Source organism: Pygoscelis adeliae, unplaced genomic scaffold, assembly GCF_000699105.1.
Source record: "Pygoscelis adeliae isolate BGI_AS28 unplaced genomic scaffold, ASM69910v1 Scaffold10, whole genome shotgun sequence".
NCBI lineage: Eukaryota > Metazoa > Chordata > Aves > Sphenisciformes > Spheniscidae > Pygoscelis > Pygoscelis adeliae.
This window is the reverse complement of record NW_008824053.1, coordinates 1,723,954-1,745,404: the sequence shown is the minus strand read 5'-3', so window position 1 is coordinate 1,745,404 and position 21,451 is coordinate 1,723,954. Positions and strand designations below refer to the sequence as shown.

At 39.6% G+C, this 21,451-nt stretch overlaps 1 protein-coding gene across 1 annotated transcript; it reads right to left on the bottom strand.

The window, feature by feature from the left end:
* Nucleotides 1-13,462: 13,462 nt before the first annotated feature.
* VCAM1 (vascular cell adhesion molecule 1) lies at nucleotides 13,463-20,424 on the bottom strand. The gene is given in 10 exon segments (XM_009333856.1): nucleotides 13,463-13,932; nucleotides 14,649-14,915; nucleotides 15,581-15,628; nucleotides 15,631-15,720; nucleotides 15,772-15,843; nucleotides 16,460-16,726; nucleotides 17,173-17,439; nucleotides 18,127-18,399; nucleotides 19,021-19,338; nucleotides 20,079-20,424. Coding segments are annotated over 10 exon segments (2,109 nt in total). The 3' UTR covers nucleotides 13,463-13,771.
* Between the last annotated feature and the right edge of the window lie 1,027 nt (nucleotides 20,425-21,451).

Sequence of the window (21,451 nt, the reverse complement as noted above, 5' to 3'; positions counted from 1 at the left end):
ACGGACAAGTGAAATCAATTGCTAAAAGGCATATTAGAAAAGACTGAGTCAAAAAGCAGGTTTCAGGATCCCTGGTTCTCAGTTCCTAGTTGCGCTGCCTGACTGCTTGTACTATTTTGTAATGACTGTGAAATTTATAATTTATAGTTTATAATATTTTGAAGATTTCCACACATCACTGATGGTAATGATATTTTAAATCTCTCTAGTATAGGGCTAAAAAACCTATCTTTTTATTTTCATGCTAATAGATCTCTCCAAAGTCCGAAAGTGCCTCATCTACTGTTCAAATTTAGCACAATTTTCTTCTCTGGAACAAAATCTAACACCACAGCTGTTCCAGTAGAGCATTAACACTCCCAAGCACACAGAACATATTTAATATCTCTTTACAAATAAGAATGCAGCATGAAAACAGGACGAGAGTAATTCAGAAACAACTTTCTTTTAGGAGTCTGGGGGGTCTCAGCTTAGGATCAAGTGCAATTTTGTGGCAATTTTTAGGATTTTATGCACAAAATCAAGAGGAAAACCTTTGCAGGGAAACTGCTGCATCTGGAAGGCTTTTTGAGAACCTAGGTCACTGTGCTTCATGACTCCTGGCACTTTCATGGCCATCCTTCCAGTGTCTCACAAGCTGCTACCCTGTCTCCTCTCCACAACATTTCTGCAATTACAACCCCACAGCTCTACGGTCACGCATCGTGTATGTGGCATAGGATTGGGTCATAAGTCCTGAAAAGACTTACTGAAGCCTCAATGAAGTGCACTGAATTTACTTACACATTTAAAAAGCATTGTGTTTTGTTAATACATGATTTTCTGGCTTAGATTGTTACTTCATGTGAGCATCACGGTAATTTTTAAAGACTAACAAAATGGATCTTAGCCTTTGGGTTGACTTATGCCTGGTGCAAAATGATGAGGGATCAACTTAGTTACCACTTTCCTTGTCAATACCATTGCAACTCAACCATTCAGAAAGGAGACAAATTTGTTAACAAAGTTAAATTAAAGGTCCATCAAATTAAATTGTAGCTATTACTAATATTAAAAATAGTGCCTTTTACTATCCAAAAAAGCCATCATAAACAGCACCAGCTTTTACTTAAACAGTTTACGGATTTTAGTAATTAACAGAGTAAAACCTACTTTGGCACAGCTTTACAACTGCATGCAGACAGAGACAGTATTTCCCCCCTTAATCTTAGAAGCAAATAGTAGTAGTGTTGGCGATGGTGACAAACACCCAAATTTAGGTCAGGGTATTAAATAGCTGCCAGGACGGCTGTCAGTTCACACTATAGTTATGCTTCTCTAAAAAGGCACAGCTGTTGGTTGAGATGAATTTTGATGTTACACAGATATGTGTCTAAACCAGCTGACTCTGGATTATCATGGAAAAATTATTTCCTAAGCAATTTCTTTACGAGAAGACAGTAGGAGGACAAACAGCAGCAATTTGTAGATTTATGTTCTTGACTCATGGATTTTGACACAAAGTTGGGGGTTTTTTTTTGGGGGGGTTGTTGCTGTTGAGCAAGTGGGTGATAATACAAGATGACAGGAACAGCATGTATTCTTAACCAACTTGCTCTTTCAAAATAATGCTGGAAAGCTGCTGACATACCAATACGTATCACTGGTACGGCAAAACTGCTGAAAGTAACTCAGAGCGAACATTCATCTACAGCTTTAGATCTGCTCACCAGGCCCCTTAGGGAAAGCACCCGGCTCCAGACTGCAGGCTTTCTCCAGGGGTGGTGAACACTGAACCATCCTGATGCAGCTCACAGCCCTGGGTTTGTCCTGTGGACCAGGTGTCCCGCCGTTCCACCCAGCGTGACCCTCGGTTAATGCCGTTGCCGAGGTGGAAGACACTGAAGAGGTGTTATCTCAGCAACATCGGGAAGCACATACTGGAGTTCACGGCTGCACCTGGGGTGTGGCTGATGTAGTCATAAGACAGGTAATCCAGAACAGATGTGTAAGTGAGAACTTTCAAACAGGAGAGGAGCAGAAGAGGTGTTTTCTATAACTAATACTAATGAGAAGTGAATACTTCTCTCTTTTACTCAATGCTTATTCATTAAAAACAGAACATGCTGGCCTTCCCCCATATCAAAAGTTCTCATAACTTTCCATAGTGAGCAAATCTATATTTTAATCGGCTTCTGATGATATTGGATGATTTATAGATGGCTGATCCTAAATGCCCTTTGCAATAATCTGAAAAGGAAAGGGATATGGCTGCAAAGCACTGCAGGGCCACTGCAGGAGAGATACAGCCCATCATCACATCTTCCTTTGTAAGGGCTGAATCCGGTATCCTGTGTAATCTCTGACAAGTCTCATTTATTTCTACAGTACAGTTCTTTGCATTTAAAAGAATGTTAAGACAATCTCAAACTCTTTCTGAGAATAAAGATTTACTTGATTACACTTTTCAATCAAGGATACTCTAAAGGAAGTCCTAAATGTGATTATCAAATACATTTCAAATTTCAGGGAAAGGGAAAATATTTTTCAGTCAACTTACTTGTAAAATCCAGGTCAGGCTTTATAAATATCAAAGACTTCCAGAGAGAAGCTAACGGCTTTCGACTTCCTACAGGAAATTTTTGCTGTGTGACACGCTGAACAATGACCATTTAGATGAAGTCATTAAATCCACTATAAGCAGTGTGCATGTTCCTAAGTAGGCAATTAACAAACACTGTTCTAAGCTCAGTAAAGGCCTCTGCTGAGTGTGCATCTACGGTTAAAAAAAGGTCAGCTCTCAGGAGTAACTGGTTTCACAGACACTTTCAATTGAGGCAAGTGTGGAAGAGATGGCTCTGTCATCGTGCTGATGATCACCACCACTAGCTTGGTTGCACTAGCCTTAATATGAGTAAGACCCTACAGCAATTTGGATTCAGGACCTGATCCAGCCAAAAATTAACCCAGCAGAAAAAAAAAAGGGGGGGGAGGGAAATTAGTTTTCAGTAAGGAGCAGGCTCTCCTTTTGGCCTACTATGGGCAGTTGGGATTGGAAATTGGAAAAGCTGGACTTTGTCGGCTTACGACAGCAATATCCCAGAATATTAGGATCTGCAAGGAATGAGATGCAGAATAATATAAGAAACATTATAACTCCTTTAAGGTAACTGAATGATGGAGGTTCATTTGGAATAGAAACTACCAGACTGATCACTGCCTATGAAAGGTGACGCTGCACTTCAAGTTTTGGAGGGGGTGACAGAGATTATTGGCAAGTGAAAAGCATTTCTAAATATAAACACTTAAAAGAGTGATATTTTGGTGATTTTTTTTTTCATTTAGACAAGATACGAGTAAGACAGAATTGCACACATTAATGATTAGTAGAAAAATGGTAGATGACAAACGTTTAGTTTTCCTGCATCATAATTCAAAAACAGGGACAAAAAGGAGAAGTATTTTAAACCAATCAAAGGAAACACTTTTTACAAAGTGTCTAATTAAACTATGCAACTCTTTTCCACAGGAAGTAATTTGGGATAGCACTTTAAAAAGAGTAATGAAATGACTGGACATTTAGACTTCTGACTAATGCCACTGATTTGGAAGAGAGACTTAAGTCTCATGCCTGCAAACTTACATTTAAGCAAAAAAAGATCAAAAAAAGCTCAATACTGTAGAAGCAGCTGTTCCTAAATCTGTCTTCAGGGGTGTTTCTTACATCCCTCTGCGAAACTTTGGTTGCTGCTTATTGCCAAAGACCAGTGTACTGAATATCTTTCATTTGATCTTGTATGGGAATTACATTGCTCCTTACAAAACAAGCAACGGTATCTCATGGAAGCCTCTGTCATGCATAGTTACAGAAAAATTTAGGCGGGGATGACCAGAAGAGATCATGAAGTCCAACGTCCCACTAAAAGCAAGGCTAACTTTACAGTTAGATTAGGTTGATCGGGGTCTTTTCCAGCTGAATTGCAAAAATCCTCAAGGACAGAGGTTCTACAGCTGCTGAGCAACCTGTTTTGAGTGCTGAACCACCCCCACCATGAATTTGTTGCTCACATACAATTGGAACTTCCCTTGTCACATCTTTTGACCGTATCCCCTTGTCTTTTTTTTGTACACCTCTGAGAAGAGACTGGCTCTGTGTTCTCTCTAACCCCTGCTAAGTGGAGGGACATTAAAAGACTACAATCAGTCCAGAAATGCACTTTGCCCTTCTAAGATGTGTTTTTTATATGGCAACAGTATTTAGACATATCTGCAGATTACAAACTTAAAATTGCAAAACAGAGTAAATGGGATGGAAAAGTAGGCCTACGTTAGCCACAGAATTTCTCATACTTTGGCTTTTAAACCTGCTACCAGTATATTTTCCAAAAAGCCTATGCTTTTAATTCAATCTAATTGTGACCTCTTTAAAGTTAGGAAATCAAATTATCAAGAATTAAATTGATCAGGTATATTATATGAAATTTAAGGTGCTTCTTTGTACAACTTGTGTATAGGCCATAATCTCAGGGTGACCTAGGAGACGCACTGTACTACATTCCTTTATCTAGACTGCAGACTTCTGTCTCTTTCCATAAAAAACCAGGAGCCTGAGGATGGCTCTTTTAAGACACTCAAAAAACATGCTTTCAAGATGTCTGTGCTTGACAGTTCAACTGCAGGAAAGATACAACTAAAAAGAGGTATTCATCTTTTAAGTACAGGCAGGGATGTTAATCTTGTGGTTCAGAACTGACAGTTTTTCTTTTCAAGTGTCATAGACTTGAGCTCTGATTACACACTCTTCACAGGCTCCAACAAAAGAAGCTCTTGTTTCATCTGTGCTTCATGCTGTTGGTCTATTGTTTCACATATTCATTTTGATAAATCATACAAAATGCTACCTTGAAATTAAGTTTTTGTCATTAACAGTGGAAACAATACCTATGTAAACAATCTTTTATAAAATTCTATGAAATTTTAAAAATGTTCTACCAATTCAGTAAGGTTCCCAATATTTCTCTCTCATCTGTTTTATTACTGCTCTCTACCCTGTTTTATTATTACTCTTATTTTACAGTTTAGGACATTCAACAATGTAACAGCCATTCTTCTTTAACACTCTCTGGTCAAGATTTCTACATACCAAAAACATTAGACTCTCTTAGAATCCGAATAACCTACATCAAAAATTTTCCCAGCGTTGTTGTGAAAAGCATAGTGAAGGCTTTCATTTTGTTCGCAATGAACAAGAGAAGATGCGGTGGCTAGTTTTGCTCCTGCCAGCCCTAAACCTGACTGTCACAGCCGTCCCCTGCTTCATTGTATGCTCCACGAAAGGAACGGGGTGGCACAGCGTAACAGAAAAAAAAGAAGTCAAACAATCCCTCTGCAACAAACCCAAGGGGACTCTTCTTCAGCCCTTCAATGAGCCAAAGAAAAACCTTCCCCCACCTCAAAACTGTCCTCCTTTACCCTGATTTCAGTTCCTCAGAAGGGCCCAGGTCTCACAAAGCAGTGATATTCTACATTACTGTACACCTTCTGGACAAGAAGTCTTTTTAACTTTGCTAGGTAAAAAGCAATTTTGTGAACTGACATAACATTCTAACCAGTCCAAAAAGTGACCAAGCTAGGGTTTTAAAGATAAGCAAGCGTTCATTTAATGTGATTGCAACACTCCTCCAATGAATAACCTCAGTTTTTATTTCAAAGAGATACAGCACGGAAATACTGATTTTCTGAAAATTTTTAACATTCTACTCTATTTCAAATATAAACTCTAAATAAAAATACTATTACATCAGGAGTATGACTACCCTCCTCAAAAATAAAAAATATCAGGTTTTCTACCAATTCTAATCTGTAGAAAACACTTGACCTAATTTTTGAAGTAATTATCCAATCTGCTTACATTTGTTTTAAAAAACAATAATTTGAATGTTAAATATCTAAGTGAGAGTTCTTCAAATGTGAACGTAATTGATTACTCACTTGTACTGTGTTAAATACAGTAATTGGCAATACAGATTGTATGCAGAATTACTCCTCAATAGATTTTGCACATTCAGCCCTCCAGCTATAATTTGTGGGATCACTGCCAGCTCCCTCCCTCCTGCTGCTGACAGCTTGTGGCAATGCTGGGCAGAGTTCTTCACACTACATTCTCCTGCGTCCCAGACATTATCTAGAAATCTAGATAGCCCAGTGTTGAAAGATTGCTCAAACTTTCTCCCGCTTTCTTCCATTTTGAAAACACAAACCAAAAGAGTATAAAGCACCAACTTCGCAAGCTCCCAGACGTACCACCGCAAGACATCGAACTCAGCAAAGCTGTACTTCATTCCCTGCAAACAAGGATGTTGTGCATGCTATGAATTTACATAATTTCAAGTGACAAAACAAACAGAAAACAAATCCCTTACAAGTTACTAAATACAGTGAAGCAAACTCTGACTCAGGAAACTCCTGAGCTTCAAAACTGTTGGAGGCTGGGAGTGCATCTGGAGAATATATTACAATACTTGTTGTTTTTACAGCATTTTTTAGGCATTAACTTTTACCTACCGCTGGTTAAAAAACTTGGTCTGACCTAGTGTCGTCATTCTTATGCTCTACATCGTAGTGAACCTCATTTCCCTTTCACTGGGTCTTTCTACAATTACCTTGTTACCTCCTTACCTGGGCCTGGTTCCAAAGTTTGTGTGCACTCACAAAAGGCTGCAGAAACCTTGGGGGTGAGTCAGCATTAATCTCACCCACTATTTACCTTCACTTCCCTATTCAATCAAGCCCAAGGCTAAACAGGTGCCTCGATCATAACTCATATCTACCCACCTGACTCTCTCTGCAACAAGAGGGCTTTGCTAACAAAAACCACAACAGCTTTTAGGAAGTGGATTTTCATGTCCAAAGAAGTGCAGATCCTGGAGGTTTTTACAGCCCCAATCTATTAATCAACAGTGAGCTAGACACAGGAAAGAAAAAGGAATAATGATACACGCAGGCTACTGGTAAAATGTGCTCTACAACTGCTTGCTACTACAGATACTTGCTACAAAACAGGGAACAAGACAAAGAAGAACTAAGTTCTGTCAATAAGTTTACAGATATAATAAACAGGCTATTTCAGTACATTTATATTTTGAACACAGAATTTTCAGCCTATGAATTTACCTTTACATGTAGAAATAAATTCTCCTGTATCCTATACATTTCTTGAGCTGCTTCTACAGATATACTGCTTTTTTGGCTGGCAGACAAAGCAAGTGGAGCACTACTCTGCCATGTTCTTGCTTTTTACTTCAACTCAGACAACTTGGGAAGAGTGGTTTATGCCAACATTGTCACAATTTCTCAAAAGAAGTGATGTTCTTTAATCAATACAAACAAAATCTTGCTATCTGCTCCATCCCTGCTCCATTATCGGCACCAAGGCCATTGTGACTATGAACTAGAACAAAAGACTCAACGACAATGTGGTGCTGGAATTGCATTTTGTTTGTGAGAAGGAATTTTTCTTTCCTTTTTCCCAGAGCTTATCTACAAAAACTAAATCACCTCCCTAAAATGTTTATTTTTGTATTCTTTTCAGATAAGAGTGCCTGAATGAATTATCCAACGGTGAAGAATCATGCTGTCTTGCCTCACTCTACTGTTACGATGCTTGGATATAGGTGGAGGGACAAAATGTTCCTGAGTTTTAGTTGAACAGGGAATCAACAGAAACAATAGCAGATACATTTTCAGTGTAATTTTAAAAACTGCAGGCAGTCGTGTTTTAACTCTATTTTATATGTATTTCTGATATTGAGACAAGCAAATGAATGCACCATTTGGGGTAAGATTTTGTTGCTTAAGCCCATTAGCTGGAGGTCAAGATACAATGCCAGTAAATACCCCAACCCCATTTTCTGAAGTTCACTCTTCAGCTGCATGTTAGAAGTAGTGCTAAAGGATCTAGCGCTGTTTTTTTCCATGCACACCAAGTGCATGGGAATGTAAAAAGCTGGTTTAATCTACTAGGTTTGACTAGCCAAAGCAAAGAGGCTCTGTGGCTCGACTGGTAGCAGTGTCTCAAAGTTACATCACTGTTAAAACTGATAGTCTCCATCACTGTAAGTCTCTGAGCCCTTAATAAATATGAAAGAACAGCATAAAATATAACAGTCTGAAATAGGCGGGAGCATTCAAGACATGACATCTGTGTTGGGAACATGAATTCATTCAACATCTATGGCACCATCTCTTTGAACTGCTGAGAGCAGATGTCCCGTATCTGCCTCTCATTCAAAGGAAAGGTAAAATATTTAAGAGAAAAAAAATCAACAGCATTAGGTCACAACATTCTGTTTTTTTACAGTTAGGCACAGCAAAGAGCAGTAAAGTCATTCTAGTTTCCTCCTATGCTCCTTTCTGGTTCAGTTAACACATACTGGTACAGTTTTCGTTTTTGCAGTGAAAAAAAAAGAAAAAAAGTCATTGTTGTCCTACTTCAAGTCACATAAGCACAGAGCCCCAGACCCTCTGTCACATCTGTTTATAAAACACGTATTTGCCTTTTTTAAAAATAAATCTTCAGTTAGCCCTGGCACAAATCTTAGGATTTAAATGTCTAAATTTCTTCGCATTGCAAAAGGCAAAAGGTGCCCTTGTAAGGGTAAATTTTCAACCTGTCAAAAAACTGTTCCCCTTGTTTCATTCGCAACAGAACTTAAACACAGCAGAATCACCAAGAGGAACCAAGAACACAGTAAGCAAGGGGAACTTCACGCCCCTATATCTCATAGACACACGTCTGGCCATTCTGTGTACTTCAACAGCATCAGAAGGACTCCTCCGGTGGGAAGGGCAGAAGGACAGACAGAAGATTCCCTGCTTTAGTACCTGGTGGCTACCCAGGTGCTCAGAACAGTACATTTCAACTACTAAGATTTCTGGTAGCTAACAGCAAAGGACATCACTCTTTTTACAAGCATTTCCATATTTCTGTTGGCATAACTTGCATCACTTTGGTGGCAGGATATTGAGACCTGGGCCCCAAAAGATTGTGAGGCTTAAAGGCTGTTGAGCCGCACAACAGACAACAGAACAAGAGAGGTAGTTTCCCTGATATAACTGCTTCTCTCACTTCTTTTTTAAATGTGAAGTGGCCTTCAAACTGAGTATAGAGTAGTGTCAAAAAACCTGCCAGTTTTTGATTGGTAAGCTGAACGGTCCGGGTAAAATTCAGACTGGTTGGTATGACGAAGTTTTAAATAATGGGAAAAGCTGATACAGGGATTAAAGGATAGAAAACATAATTAGTGCCAGTCAGCATGGTTTTATGGAACGTAGGCATTATCAGACAAATTAGATTTAAGGTATTTGGACTCATAAGGCATTTGACTTTGTACCACATACCTGTTTCAAAAAAACATACTAAGAACAGCTCTGAGGGACTGCATCTTACAAAGGACTGAGAAACCGTAATGAGCATAAGGAATTGACTTATTCTTTATTCCCTGCAGTGATTCTCAGACAAAAAAATGGCAGATGTAAAAAAGGCTGTTTATGGAAGCCGAGCTGCACAGAGGAGGAGTAAAGAAGCAAAATCACCTCTGGCACTGGCAGAAACAGCACTGGAGGATGATATACAGATCTTTTGCCACATGTTAAAGGGTATGCTGAAGTGCTGGAGGGGATTTAGAAAAGACCACAAAGATTATTTACCGCTGCAGAAAATGCCTTATAGAGAAAGGTAGGCTTGAAACAGCTCAATCTGTTTAGTTTATCAAAGAAATGAGACGGCTTGATTACAGTATGCAATTATCTTGTGGGGAGAAAGGCGTAAAATGTCAGACAAATTGGGCTAGGAAGCAGGCCATGTATATACAACAGAAAGGGCACAGCTAATTACCAAGGACATTGTTATATTCTCCATTTGTGAGGAATTTCCAGTCAAAATCAGATTCCTTACTGGGGGACACACTCTGCCCAGAGAGGTTACCTGGTCCAGCACAGCAGCAAGTCAGTGAAGCTGAATGGCCTGCCGCAGCCGAAGACAGCAGATCATCATTTGGCCTTAAACATCATGATCGGGCCCTGCTAGTCCCTGAAACCACGGGGAGCCTGTCCCTGCAATCACAGGGCCTCCAGTGTTATCTCCAGCAGATAACAGCACCTCTGTCACGGGATGTATTAACTGTTCCCTTCAGTATACCTACAAAATAATTTGAAAGCATTCTTGGAGAAGTTTAAAAAACGTATCTTCTTCCGTTTGAGCTTTACATTTTAAGGAAGAGCACATCCTGAACTAGCTGCGGGGAGTGAGGTTTTGCAATCACCTTTTAAAATCCATTATTTTAGCATTAACATTTAGCACTGCCCCATGGTGTTGCTGGGATAAACCCCTGCTCTGAGGACACAAGGGCAACTGGTGCGCTCGAGCACAGGCCCAGGCAGGGGAAAATACAGCTCTAAAACCTGTGAGGTGACTTTGGAGAGAAAGCCTGAGCAGACCTGTCACCGCCCGTTGCTCTACAGACCACTTCCTTGGTCATAAAGACAGGCCTCGTGGCACGGACTCTTACCTAGATCTTCAGGTGGCTCTGACCGCTTCTGAAAGCGCTTGCTGGGCTGGAGCTCCTGTTCGTGCCTTTTTGCCAGGGCAGAGGCTCTGCGTTTTCCTTGCTGAAAGACAGTGCAAGGAGAAACAATACTCCTTCTCCAATTTTCAATAAAAAGAGAAGTTATTTGACTGTGAACTTTTAACCTCCATAGGACAAGCTTCTGCCCAAATCATTAAGTGTCCTGGGAAATACTGAGAATCAGGCAGTAGGGGAGGAGATCCCCTGGCAAGGTCCTTCTTTGTGATTTCACCGAGAGGAAGCTTGCTGCCCACACAAGAGCAGCCTCTCCTAAAATGAGCATTACAAGGTCTATCTATTCATTTAGTGTTTCTGGGTGAGAAACTGGCCCTGTTGAAATCACAGGCCAACTCCTATTGACTTAAATGACCTAATGGAGACCCTGAGAGGGCAGACAAGCCACGTAGACGTTAAGGTCTGTATCTGTACCACAAGTACGGGTGAAACCAACAGTGGAGAGGATACTGAGAACCCATGGAGGGATTTCCAGAAAAGACTACACAAGCACCAAAGCGCTGTTGCAGGATGACTCTTATTTCTCTCCCACTCATCTTTCCTCTTTTTATTCCTTCTAAGGGACTACGAGAGAGGGAAAAACAGCACAGGAACTGCTAAGCCCCTTCTCCAAGTAGGCTTGGCCCAAGACCGCTCAGAGAAGGCACAAGAAGGCAAGACATACCTTACCGGGTCTCACCAGTGATCCAGCTACCCCAGTATGTCTCCAGCAGTGGGAGGCACTACTTCAGGAGACCATGCAAACCTGGCCACTTTCTGCAGTATATTCCCTGAGGATTGCTCAGCATCAATGGCCATTGGATTAGGGATGTTATATAGTACCTTTCTGTCTATTCCCTTTAGTATTTGTTTATGGACCTTTAGTCCATTATTTTTTCCATTCCCCTTTTGAGCCAATTGATACTGTTATCCTCCACAACCTTCTGCAGCAGCTTCCAGCAGTTCACCCTTCACTGTGTCAAGTACTTTCTATTATTTTCATTAAACTGCTCTCTCCTTAGTTTGCGTGCCCTGCAGTTCTGGCATTGCAGAACTGCCTTCGCAATTTGGAAAACGTCAGTCACATCCCCTCCTCCTTCAGAATTCTCTCTCTAAACTGGAAAGTCCCAGGCATTTTTCATTTTTCCTGTTTTCCAGTCCTCCCCCTCTATATCTTTTCTAACTATCCTTCTTGCAACAGAGATACCAGAACTATACCTAGTAGGCAAAAGGTGTGTGCACCGAAGTTTTGCACAGTGGAAAAAATCATGCTTTCTGGTTTGTTCACAAGACAGCACCGAGACAGGCCTGACATTATTCTGAATAAATCTGCCTGGCACCACCTCCAAGAAATTTATGTCATGGGCTTGTCAAAGCTCTCCTCCTCCTCTGTCTTCAATCTTTTCTTCACCCTCCTACTGCATGCTCATATTCCTCCAAGCCAAGTCCACACTGCTCTCCCATTTTTCTGCTACACGCCCACTTTCCAAGCCTCCCTTTCCAACTGTAGATAGGCGCAGGACCCTGCATGCATGGATTTGCTGTGCACAAAACACTGCTGAACATGCTATGAAAAAGATATGGGAGATCTGCACCACTGCCTCATTCTGCAGCTAGCTACCAAGAGACATCTGCGTTTGTATCGCTGTTGGGGGCAGTTGTTACCATTTGTATAACGTAAAGAAACTCTTTTGACATCTCTCTGCTTGACCTTGTGCTTGACCTTGTGTGTGCAAGTTCGGGGGAGCCAAGCCCACCTTCCTGTGCCTAACACAGTGGCTCAGGGCTGCTGAGACTAGATGCACTTCAACATCTCAGCCACAGTGCCTGCACCTCCCACAACCTTGCCTTCGGTGCTGAACATCACCGACCAGATGAGTCAAAGCAGCACTGGTAGCCAGGAGAAGGGATGTAAGGGAGAATACCATCAAACTCCACCTCCTTCCCCCTCATCTTTGCCTCTGCACAGAAAGCCCACTATTTTCACAGCCTTTCTGCCAACACTGGAGAGAGTGTGCGGTGAAAAAAGGCGCCAACCAGGGTGCACCACGCAGGCACTGGTTGTCTGTTAAAAGTAAAGTTGTCAGACAAGTGGTTTAGTTTTCCACAGTAAGCAGCTTGGGAAGGGCATTTCTTCAGGAAACAACTCAACCACCATTGCTGAGGCTGCATAGACGTTGCCTCTCCCCCTTGCCTCAGCCTTTAGGTTGCTGCCTGCCTTGCTTGTGCCTTCACAGCTAGGGCTTCCCATGACACTCGAATCTGCTGTTGCTAAGGATAATAGTTTTCACTGGTTCCTTCCATAGGAACGTGTATTCTGACATAATCTTAAGCAAGAATCACTAGAGGGATCTAGTCAAATAAACCTACTGGCAGTTTTACTTTGCAGTGGAAATCTGTAAAACATGTTTATCAGCAGCTTATATTCTAAATGAGGGCTCTGATTTGGCTCATCACGAACTAACAGAATTCTGACATTGATCTGAGAATGATTAAACCCTACAAAAATACCTCAGCTGTCCTAAAACTGACTAGACTATAATCCCAGACACTTTCTGAATAATTTTTAAAATAAAATGTTTCACAAATGAGCCTTGAGATCTTAAATTAATTTAAAATAATTAGAAATGCATAGCCCAGTGATTGTGTAACTTCATTGAAGGTACAGAGTTTATGGCAATATGAGTGAAAAGAGAACATTTTCCAAACATTACCACAAGCAGACAAATTATATTAAAAACATTCACTCTGTAGAGTAATACAAAATAAAATATTATCATCTGATCAGCTCAAGTAATGCTGATTTATATCTTTGAATTAACAACATTTCTCTGTACAGTTGTAGTAAGACTGCAATTTTACAAACTGATATTCAGTTGAACATATTTATAACACAAATTATACACTATGTACAAACCTAGTTCTCCAAGGAACTCTTTGTTCAGCATGCTTCAACACAGAAGTGATTTATCAATTTCTAGGACAGGATGCTAGCTTTCCCTTTAATTTAAATACTGAAACACTTATCAAAACATGAAAAAAAAACCTCCATTTGCTATTACATGGCGGTGTTCTTAAGTCATTTGTTTGTTACCGTATGTTATAGAAGAGTAGACCCAGTCACAACAATAAATAACATTGCTTATTATGAACTTAGACTTATATCCATGCGATCACACTTTCAGCCGGAGTGCTTTTACAAGACTGTAGGATCCATTTATCTTTGCTTTTCTTGACACGTAGATCAAAATTGCAACTACAGGTACTGCTACTGCTGTTACACAGGAGAATGCAATAATCAGTGGTATCATTTGATCTGGTTTTTCCAATCTTCCTGAAAATGGAGACAAAAGGAGAAAAAAGTTGTGCAAAAACCGATTGAAACAGATACATGCATATTACTGTAAAAGCAGTGTTATTAATGACTTTCATTTGGAACACCGTTTCTGTTTTCATGCACAAAGCACATCTCAAAACGTTTTCCTTATGCTTTTTTCTTTAGTAACTCCATATTACACAATTTAATTCCTAGCCACTATCTTGGTCTTGAATTTGCTATGCGAGTTCAAACCCATCTGATATCATCTGCAATGAAGAATACCATGGAGTTCATGAAGAATACAAGAAATACATCACATATTTTACCCAGGAAACATCTGGGGACATTTCTACCTCCTGGGAACAACGCTTCAGGAGAAGACCATGTTTAAAAAGCCCAATCTTTAGATCTTTTTGTGAATCAGAACTTTCTCTGGATTAGTCCCACTGTTCATGCATGTGGACAGAAATGCGGCCACGATCCACCTTTTTCTGGCCCTATCCTTAAAGCTACTGCACCAACTCAGGTAAGAGAGACAATAACATCCACACTGAAAGGAGATTAAATACAGCTTATTCTCACCAGCTGTTCTATTATTTGGTTTGATTTTGGTTTTTTTTTTTAAGTTAACTGCGGTATTGTTGCACAAGGATCAGTCATGAACTAGTTGTGCTCACCTAGACACAAAATTCATCAGAAAGTATGAACAAAATAAGTTTAAGGCAACCTACCTACAACAGCTATCTCAATCACTTTGATGTTGTTTCCAACCTCATTGAAAACATCAAGCAAATATCTGCCTGTGTCATTTTTGGTGACATTGTAGAGTACAAAGGTTCCATTCACTGATGGCAGAATAATTTCTTTTTCCTGATGGAGTTTTTTCAGGACCATCTGTGATGGTGGGTTACTGTATGTGCTACATATAATAGTGACATTTTCTCCTTCTTTAACATTTTCTGATGGATATACTAACACAGTAATATTTTGGGGAGGAACTGAAAAGAAAAGAAATGCAAGGTAGGATTTAGCAACAAACAGAAGCAAAAAACTCATGAGGTATCAGCAGTTTGTACACACAAAGTACTAATCCAGTTAATGGATTCACTATAATATTGGAGCACATAGCTTTAGACACTACTCTGTCACGGGCTATCCTTCACACACTGCAGTGAACAGTAGCTGACAGAAAGAACATTTTATCAATTGACGGAGTATGTTGCATATCTTTTACATTATAAGGAGCCTTTTCTTCTTTTCTTATTTTAAATTCACTGTTTATTCATTTGAGTTCATGAAAGGACACAGACCAACAGACCCAGAGGTTGATGTCCTCTTTCAACAGAAGAGGAATAGAAAAGGCAGAGGAAGGAGTCCTAGAATAGTATGTTTTTCACTAGGTTCCACAATTTTACATCCTGTTTTCAAAGGTGGAAGTGGAACTACGAAAAATTCTGAAGCAGCAATTATTTTGTGCATCTGCCGTTTTGGACAGAAGTTTTCATTAGCACTAAGATCCTACCACTTATGACGAGAACCTGTGCAACTCATGTCAGTTTTTTTAAAGACAATTCATTCTTAATGGAATTGAAGCGAAGATACCATTCTGTCTGTCTAAAACAAATCCTAATATTAACTCTGTACAGTAGTTATTTTGACTAACCTTTGGCATAAAGTACTATGTGCCGAGACTTCTCTCCCAGTTCATTAATGACACGCATTCATATGTTCCCGCGTCCTTTAGCTGAGCCCTGCCTATGGTATATTTGCCATCTACTCTTTCAAGGGTTGTGATCCCATCACCTATTTTCTTTCACAGGGTACTCTGAACAGATGTAACATCCGCAGACGTGCAAGAGACAGTAACACTTTCTCCTTGTATCACTGCACTTGAAGGGAAAACTGAAAGTGTATTTTTTGGTGCAGCTACAAAAATAGCAAAGAATAAGGAAGAGAGATGGATTAGCGGCAGAAGTGATCCCTAAGCAATGTACTGCTGCCATGCAATAAACGGAAGCAGCAGGGCTAAAGCAGAGAAGTCCGCTTACTACCTAAAATGAAACTTTGCTATTGTTGCACGTAGGTTGAGGAATCAGCATTTGGTATAGCTTAAATGCAGCTTACAAGAACAAATTCAGAGTCGTAACTTAAAGGAGAGCCAAGGGGCTGTAATAGAGTCCCTCCACAGAGAAGTTTCAGCATGTACTTTCCCTTTGAATCTTTTGTATGCAGTTATCTGGATCCTCCACTGAGACCTATTTGGAAGAAAATACAGGCACTGTGTAGCTCCTTTGCCTCATGCATACATTTGCCAATTGGAAGGAGTGACGGAAGCTCAACTGACATGAGAACTTTGCCTAAGCTATCTGTACTAAAGCAGATTTCACCCTTCATTGTTTAAAGCTTTCTAAATGACTTAATGACATCAGGACCACGTTTTAACTCCCTTGACAAAGACAGAATTCCCCCGCCCTTCACAGAATGACATCTGGATGTAACATATATAAAACAAAAAACTTGTGTTCTGTCTTGTTCTACCAACCTTGAACAAGTAATTTCACAGCTTTTTCTTCTTTGCCAAATTGGTTATAAGCTTCACATTCATAAAGCCCTAGATCTTGACTTTTTATGTTCTGTATAGTTAAAGTTGCATCTTTAAAAATTTTCTCAGACTGCCCGGTGGCATTCTTTTTCTTCCAAGAGATCACTGGAGCCGGATTACCAGAACTAGTACATTTCATCATCACAGTTTCTCCTTCTTTAACAGCAGTAGCAGGGATAACAGAGATCATTGTATTCTTCGGTCCATCTGAAAGACAGAATCCTGTAGTTAATCATCACTGGATTTTTTAGAGATGGATCCAACATGTCCTACTGGATGCCAGGTTGTCGGCCTCCCAAAGTTAATTTATTTTTCATTCTCAGAATAAGTAAAGCACACAGTATCAGAGCTTCCATACAAACTCTCTATAGCCTAAACATACTAACCAAGTTCCTCTAACCAAGAATGTTAAGAAGGTAGATCAGTTTCTCGCTCATTCAGATCCTGACTTAAGACTGTCATTACATTAAAGATTTCATGTCTTTGTTTTGCTCATCAGCACTGCTCCTTTCTTTGGGGAAGAACAGAGGACTAGAATGATTTTTTTGCACTCACAGGGTTTTGTTTATTTTGATTGTTACATTTATCACTGAAGTAAGTGGAGAATTGACTAATTATTTTTAAATGATTGGGAAAACATTACACATACTTACATTCCACATTAAGTGTTATTTCGTTTTTACTTTTCCCAAACGTATTTTCAGCTACACATTCATAGTCTCCTCCATTTAGGAACGTCACAGATGGAAGAAGGAGAATTCTCCCCTCACTGTAAGGCCCCATGTCTGCACTGTCAGATTTTCTCCTTAAAATAATCTTGGGAGGAGGGTTACTCTCAGCAGAACATTGTATGGAAACATTTTCTCCTTCTTGAACTGTTGTAGAAGGCTCAATGGAGAGTTCTGCAATGTTTGGAGCACCTGCATGACAAAAGAAAAGGCTGTTATACTAACGCAAAAGTACTAAAGACAGAGAGGGTTTTAAGAAAGCAGAAATTGCTCGCCCAAGGATCTGTTCATTTTGGTTTTGGTCCCAGTCTCCATCTGACTGTCACGGCTCTATTGAAACAGTAGCAGCAGTAGTAGTAGTAGTAGTAGTAGTAGTAATAGTAATAATAATAATATTAATAATAATAACCCCAAATAGTTTTACTATTAAATGACTACTAAATTTACTACTAATGACTAAAACTACTAGTTCAAAGAGGGAGACTTTCTTGATGACCCTGTGAAATTGCTATGTACATTAGCATTTCAAGGAAATAACAGTGTCCCCCACACCACCATTTTCTCAGAGTGTTGCACTGCAGGAAATTGTACTAAAAAATGCACTCAAGTGCATTGCATCACTTTGAGTGTTGCATTGCAGGAAATGTATAGAGGTATGCATGTACAACAGCAGTACAGAGAGAATTAGCTGAAAATTAAGCATAGAAATGAAAAGCACAGCCCATGAAGAGCAGCAGTAAATTGAAAGCGAAATCCTGAATACATAACAAAGAAGGCCACATAATTTCCTAATTTTCAGTGTTTCAGCATCCTCCAACCTAACAGGCAGCCGCCAATTGGGTACTGGACAATACAAGTTAAATTCAAGCAGACTTGTACCTTGTATAACAATGTCCACAGTTGCTTTCTCTGTTTTATTAGTTACCAGATTAATTACTTCACAGATGTACTGTCCTGAATCAGTGAACCGGGCATGGGGAATAGAAAGGACATTGTTTTCTATCAGATGCTGAATGCTTTCATCAGCCAGATGTTTTCTCCAAACTATTTGTGGTGGTGGATTACTCTCAGTCACACAGGTGAGTTTTAGAGAGTCTCCTTCCATTGGCAAGTTGCCTGGAGATGCAGTAATGATAGTATTTTGTGGACCAACTGGAAGAGAACAAAAGAGAGAGAAGGTCAGTAAGCTAATGAAGAATGACATGCACATCTTTAACTCTAGCTTCTCTAGAGGTACATTTCACACAATACCAAGAAAAAATGAATGATGTATATTCCAGTAACACGGTGGAACAATTTTTCCAGACTTGATAAGACGTTTAGCTTGCAGCTTTGAAAGCTAAGCTAGACAAAACGTGTACAACTTTTTTTTTTTTTCCTCTTACATTTCTCTCCCTATTGTTTAGGACTACAAACTTGGAACTGCTAAGTGTACAAGGGCAATTTTAAAAGCAATTGTTTATCTGCATGCTACCATTTTTCTTCTGGTCTTTACTTTCTGACTGAGCACCCATGCCCAAGGGAAGAGAGTGAGAGAGGAGTTACTAAAGCATTGCCTAACTTCTGTCATGAACAACAGTGGGTATTTAATGACTCAGTGACTGTTACTGAATACAACAGAATTCAACAGAATACAATAGATTACCTACAAAAATAATACAGATAAGAAGTGCAGATTATAAATTATTTATAGCACACGCTTTGTAAACCCATTCCAAAAAACTTAACATTAAGCAGTACTTGGTGTGAAAGCTGTAGAATAAAAATACTTACAGTTTGCATTCAGTTTCTGAGAAGTTACTCTTTCTTTGGGTTCAAAGTCCATATTAGCAATTGGTAACTTGGCCACACAGGTAATCTCCTTCCCAATATCTTCAGCCGTGGGATTAAATGAATATGTCACAGTTTTGGTCTCTGTATTTGTGCTGTCATCTTCATAAAAATTTTCCTTATGAAGAACATGTTCCTCTTTCTTTAGGAGTACTTCCAGGTGATCAGAAGGATACACATCAGGAATTTTACAGATGACAGTGACTGGTTCTCCAGCAACTAAGGATGGGCTGATCTCGATGATAGGATCACTGGGGAAAGCTAAAAGAATAAAATCCATTTCTTTAGTCTAGCAGAGATGAGCTCTAGGGTCAACATAAGAGCAAGATCCAGACATCAAACATCTTGATTTTATAGGCATTCAGAACATAATGTTATACCAACTTTATTATAAGACATATCTTGATATGAAGACATACAGGTCTTTTATAAGCAGTTCATACACTAACAGGAATTATATTTGTACAATTGTTGAATTGCTGAAATATGATCACAAACGATCTAATAAGATCCAGCAAGGCACCTAGGCAGTGATACAGTCGCCTAAATATAGGCACCCAGAGCAATCCATACACTGGTGGTATCCTGTTTTCTGTGCTGGTAGGTTTAGACATCTGAATCATTCCTCTGCAAACTGGAAAGGCTTCGATTAGGTGCTCTGCACTTGCAGGTTTCCCAAATATATCCATCTCAACCACATTGGTTGTCTGGTTTTTTTTTCCAGCTCTACGAATGTTTTGGAGAGTCTATGTTTTGGCTTTCGAGTATTACCAAGAATAAGAATTTTTTCTGCACCTTCAGTGCAGAAAGCTAAGCAGAAAGGGGCTGAGAAAGAGCCCCAGACAGACAGATAAAGGAATCTTACAAGGAAATATATGTTGAGCTATAGCAGACTCATTATCCTAGCATTATCAGTTGACTACCAACCACGATATCTAAAAACAATTATTGATTTTTTACGAACATGTACTACTTAAAGAGAATTTTATATTTTTACTTACAGTAAAGGTCAACTTTGACACTCTTCTCCTTTTTCTCTTTCTCACCACAGAAGACAGTACACAGATAATCATGAGAATTCACAATGCTAACTGGATTCATAGTCAAGGTAGAGTATGTCCTATGGTTGTTCACTGTTCCTCCGAGGGGGTTGTCCATCTGGGTTCTCCAGGAAAAACTTGGTGATGCACAGCCAGTAGTATTGCATGTGAGTATGAGCGTTTCTCCAATCTGTGCAACAATTCTGCTAGCAGGTATAATCTCCATTTCAAAACCTTTAACTACAATAGGGAGAACATACATAAACTCAGCAGTATTCTCAAGATTTATTTTCCCATTTCTTCTCATGTTCTACTGTGAGACGAGGTCATTACTTTGCAAGTTTACAGTTGTGTGGAGGTTAAACTAATAAAGCTCATACAGTGGTTTACATCTCCAAAATACCCCATAAACATTGCTATTTTTGTCAAAGATAATACAGACTCAGATGACTCTAACAGACAGTTCTCATGTATAAAATGGCATAAACCCAATGCTGTCAGTGAAAATAAATGCATTGGCACAATATAACTTTTTTTGTCAGGTGGATCTGGTTCTAAAACTTTGTAACATTTGGTGGGGGGGGGTGGCAAGTAAGATAGCAAGGACAACTGCAGAACCACTTTCAACAGGACATTTAGTACCAAACCTGACTGATACTGCCAGGGATGACAGCAAAAATCAAACATGCAGTGATATACTGCAGTTGTCTCCTAGACTGTCTTTAGCGAACTCAATAAGAAAATTACTGTGTCATTGCAGAGCACAGAAAAGCTCAAAGTAAATGTCAAAAAAAGCTTCCTGACATTTTGACAGAACTACTTAATTGACAGTCGTATTCACTGAAATGTAAAAGCAACTGGAACAAAGAGAAATAAAGATCAAACAGTAAATTTTGGGTCAGTTTACACTTAATAAAATTAAAAATAAAGCAAACACCCCCCCCAACTTACCAGTCCTTAACACACACAAAATTATTAGCACAGCTTGGCTTGTTCTTCCCATCTGTTTTAACATTTGTAATTGCTGTTACTAGGTGAAGAAAGTAAATTCAAAAGCCTTGCTTTTTCTTTTCTGTGAAGAGGCACAGTGAGATCCTGCTGCTCCACAACAGTTTATTAGAACAGAGCCAGCGTGCTCTTTATAAAGGGTCTCCTCGAGGTGGAGCGGGAAATCCCTGGACGGGGAAATCCAGAGCAGGGAGGAAGAGATCGTATTGGGCTGTGCGGGGGGCTCAGCGCCCTCTGCTGCTTTTTTAAATACAGAATTTAAAGCCCTGGAAAACAATAAATATTAAACACTTGTCGTACAGTGCCTACCAGACTTAAAAAGACCG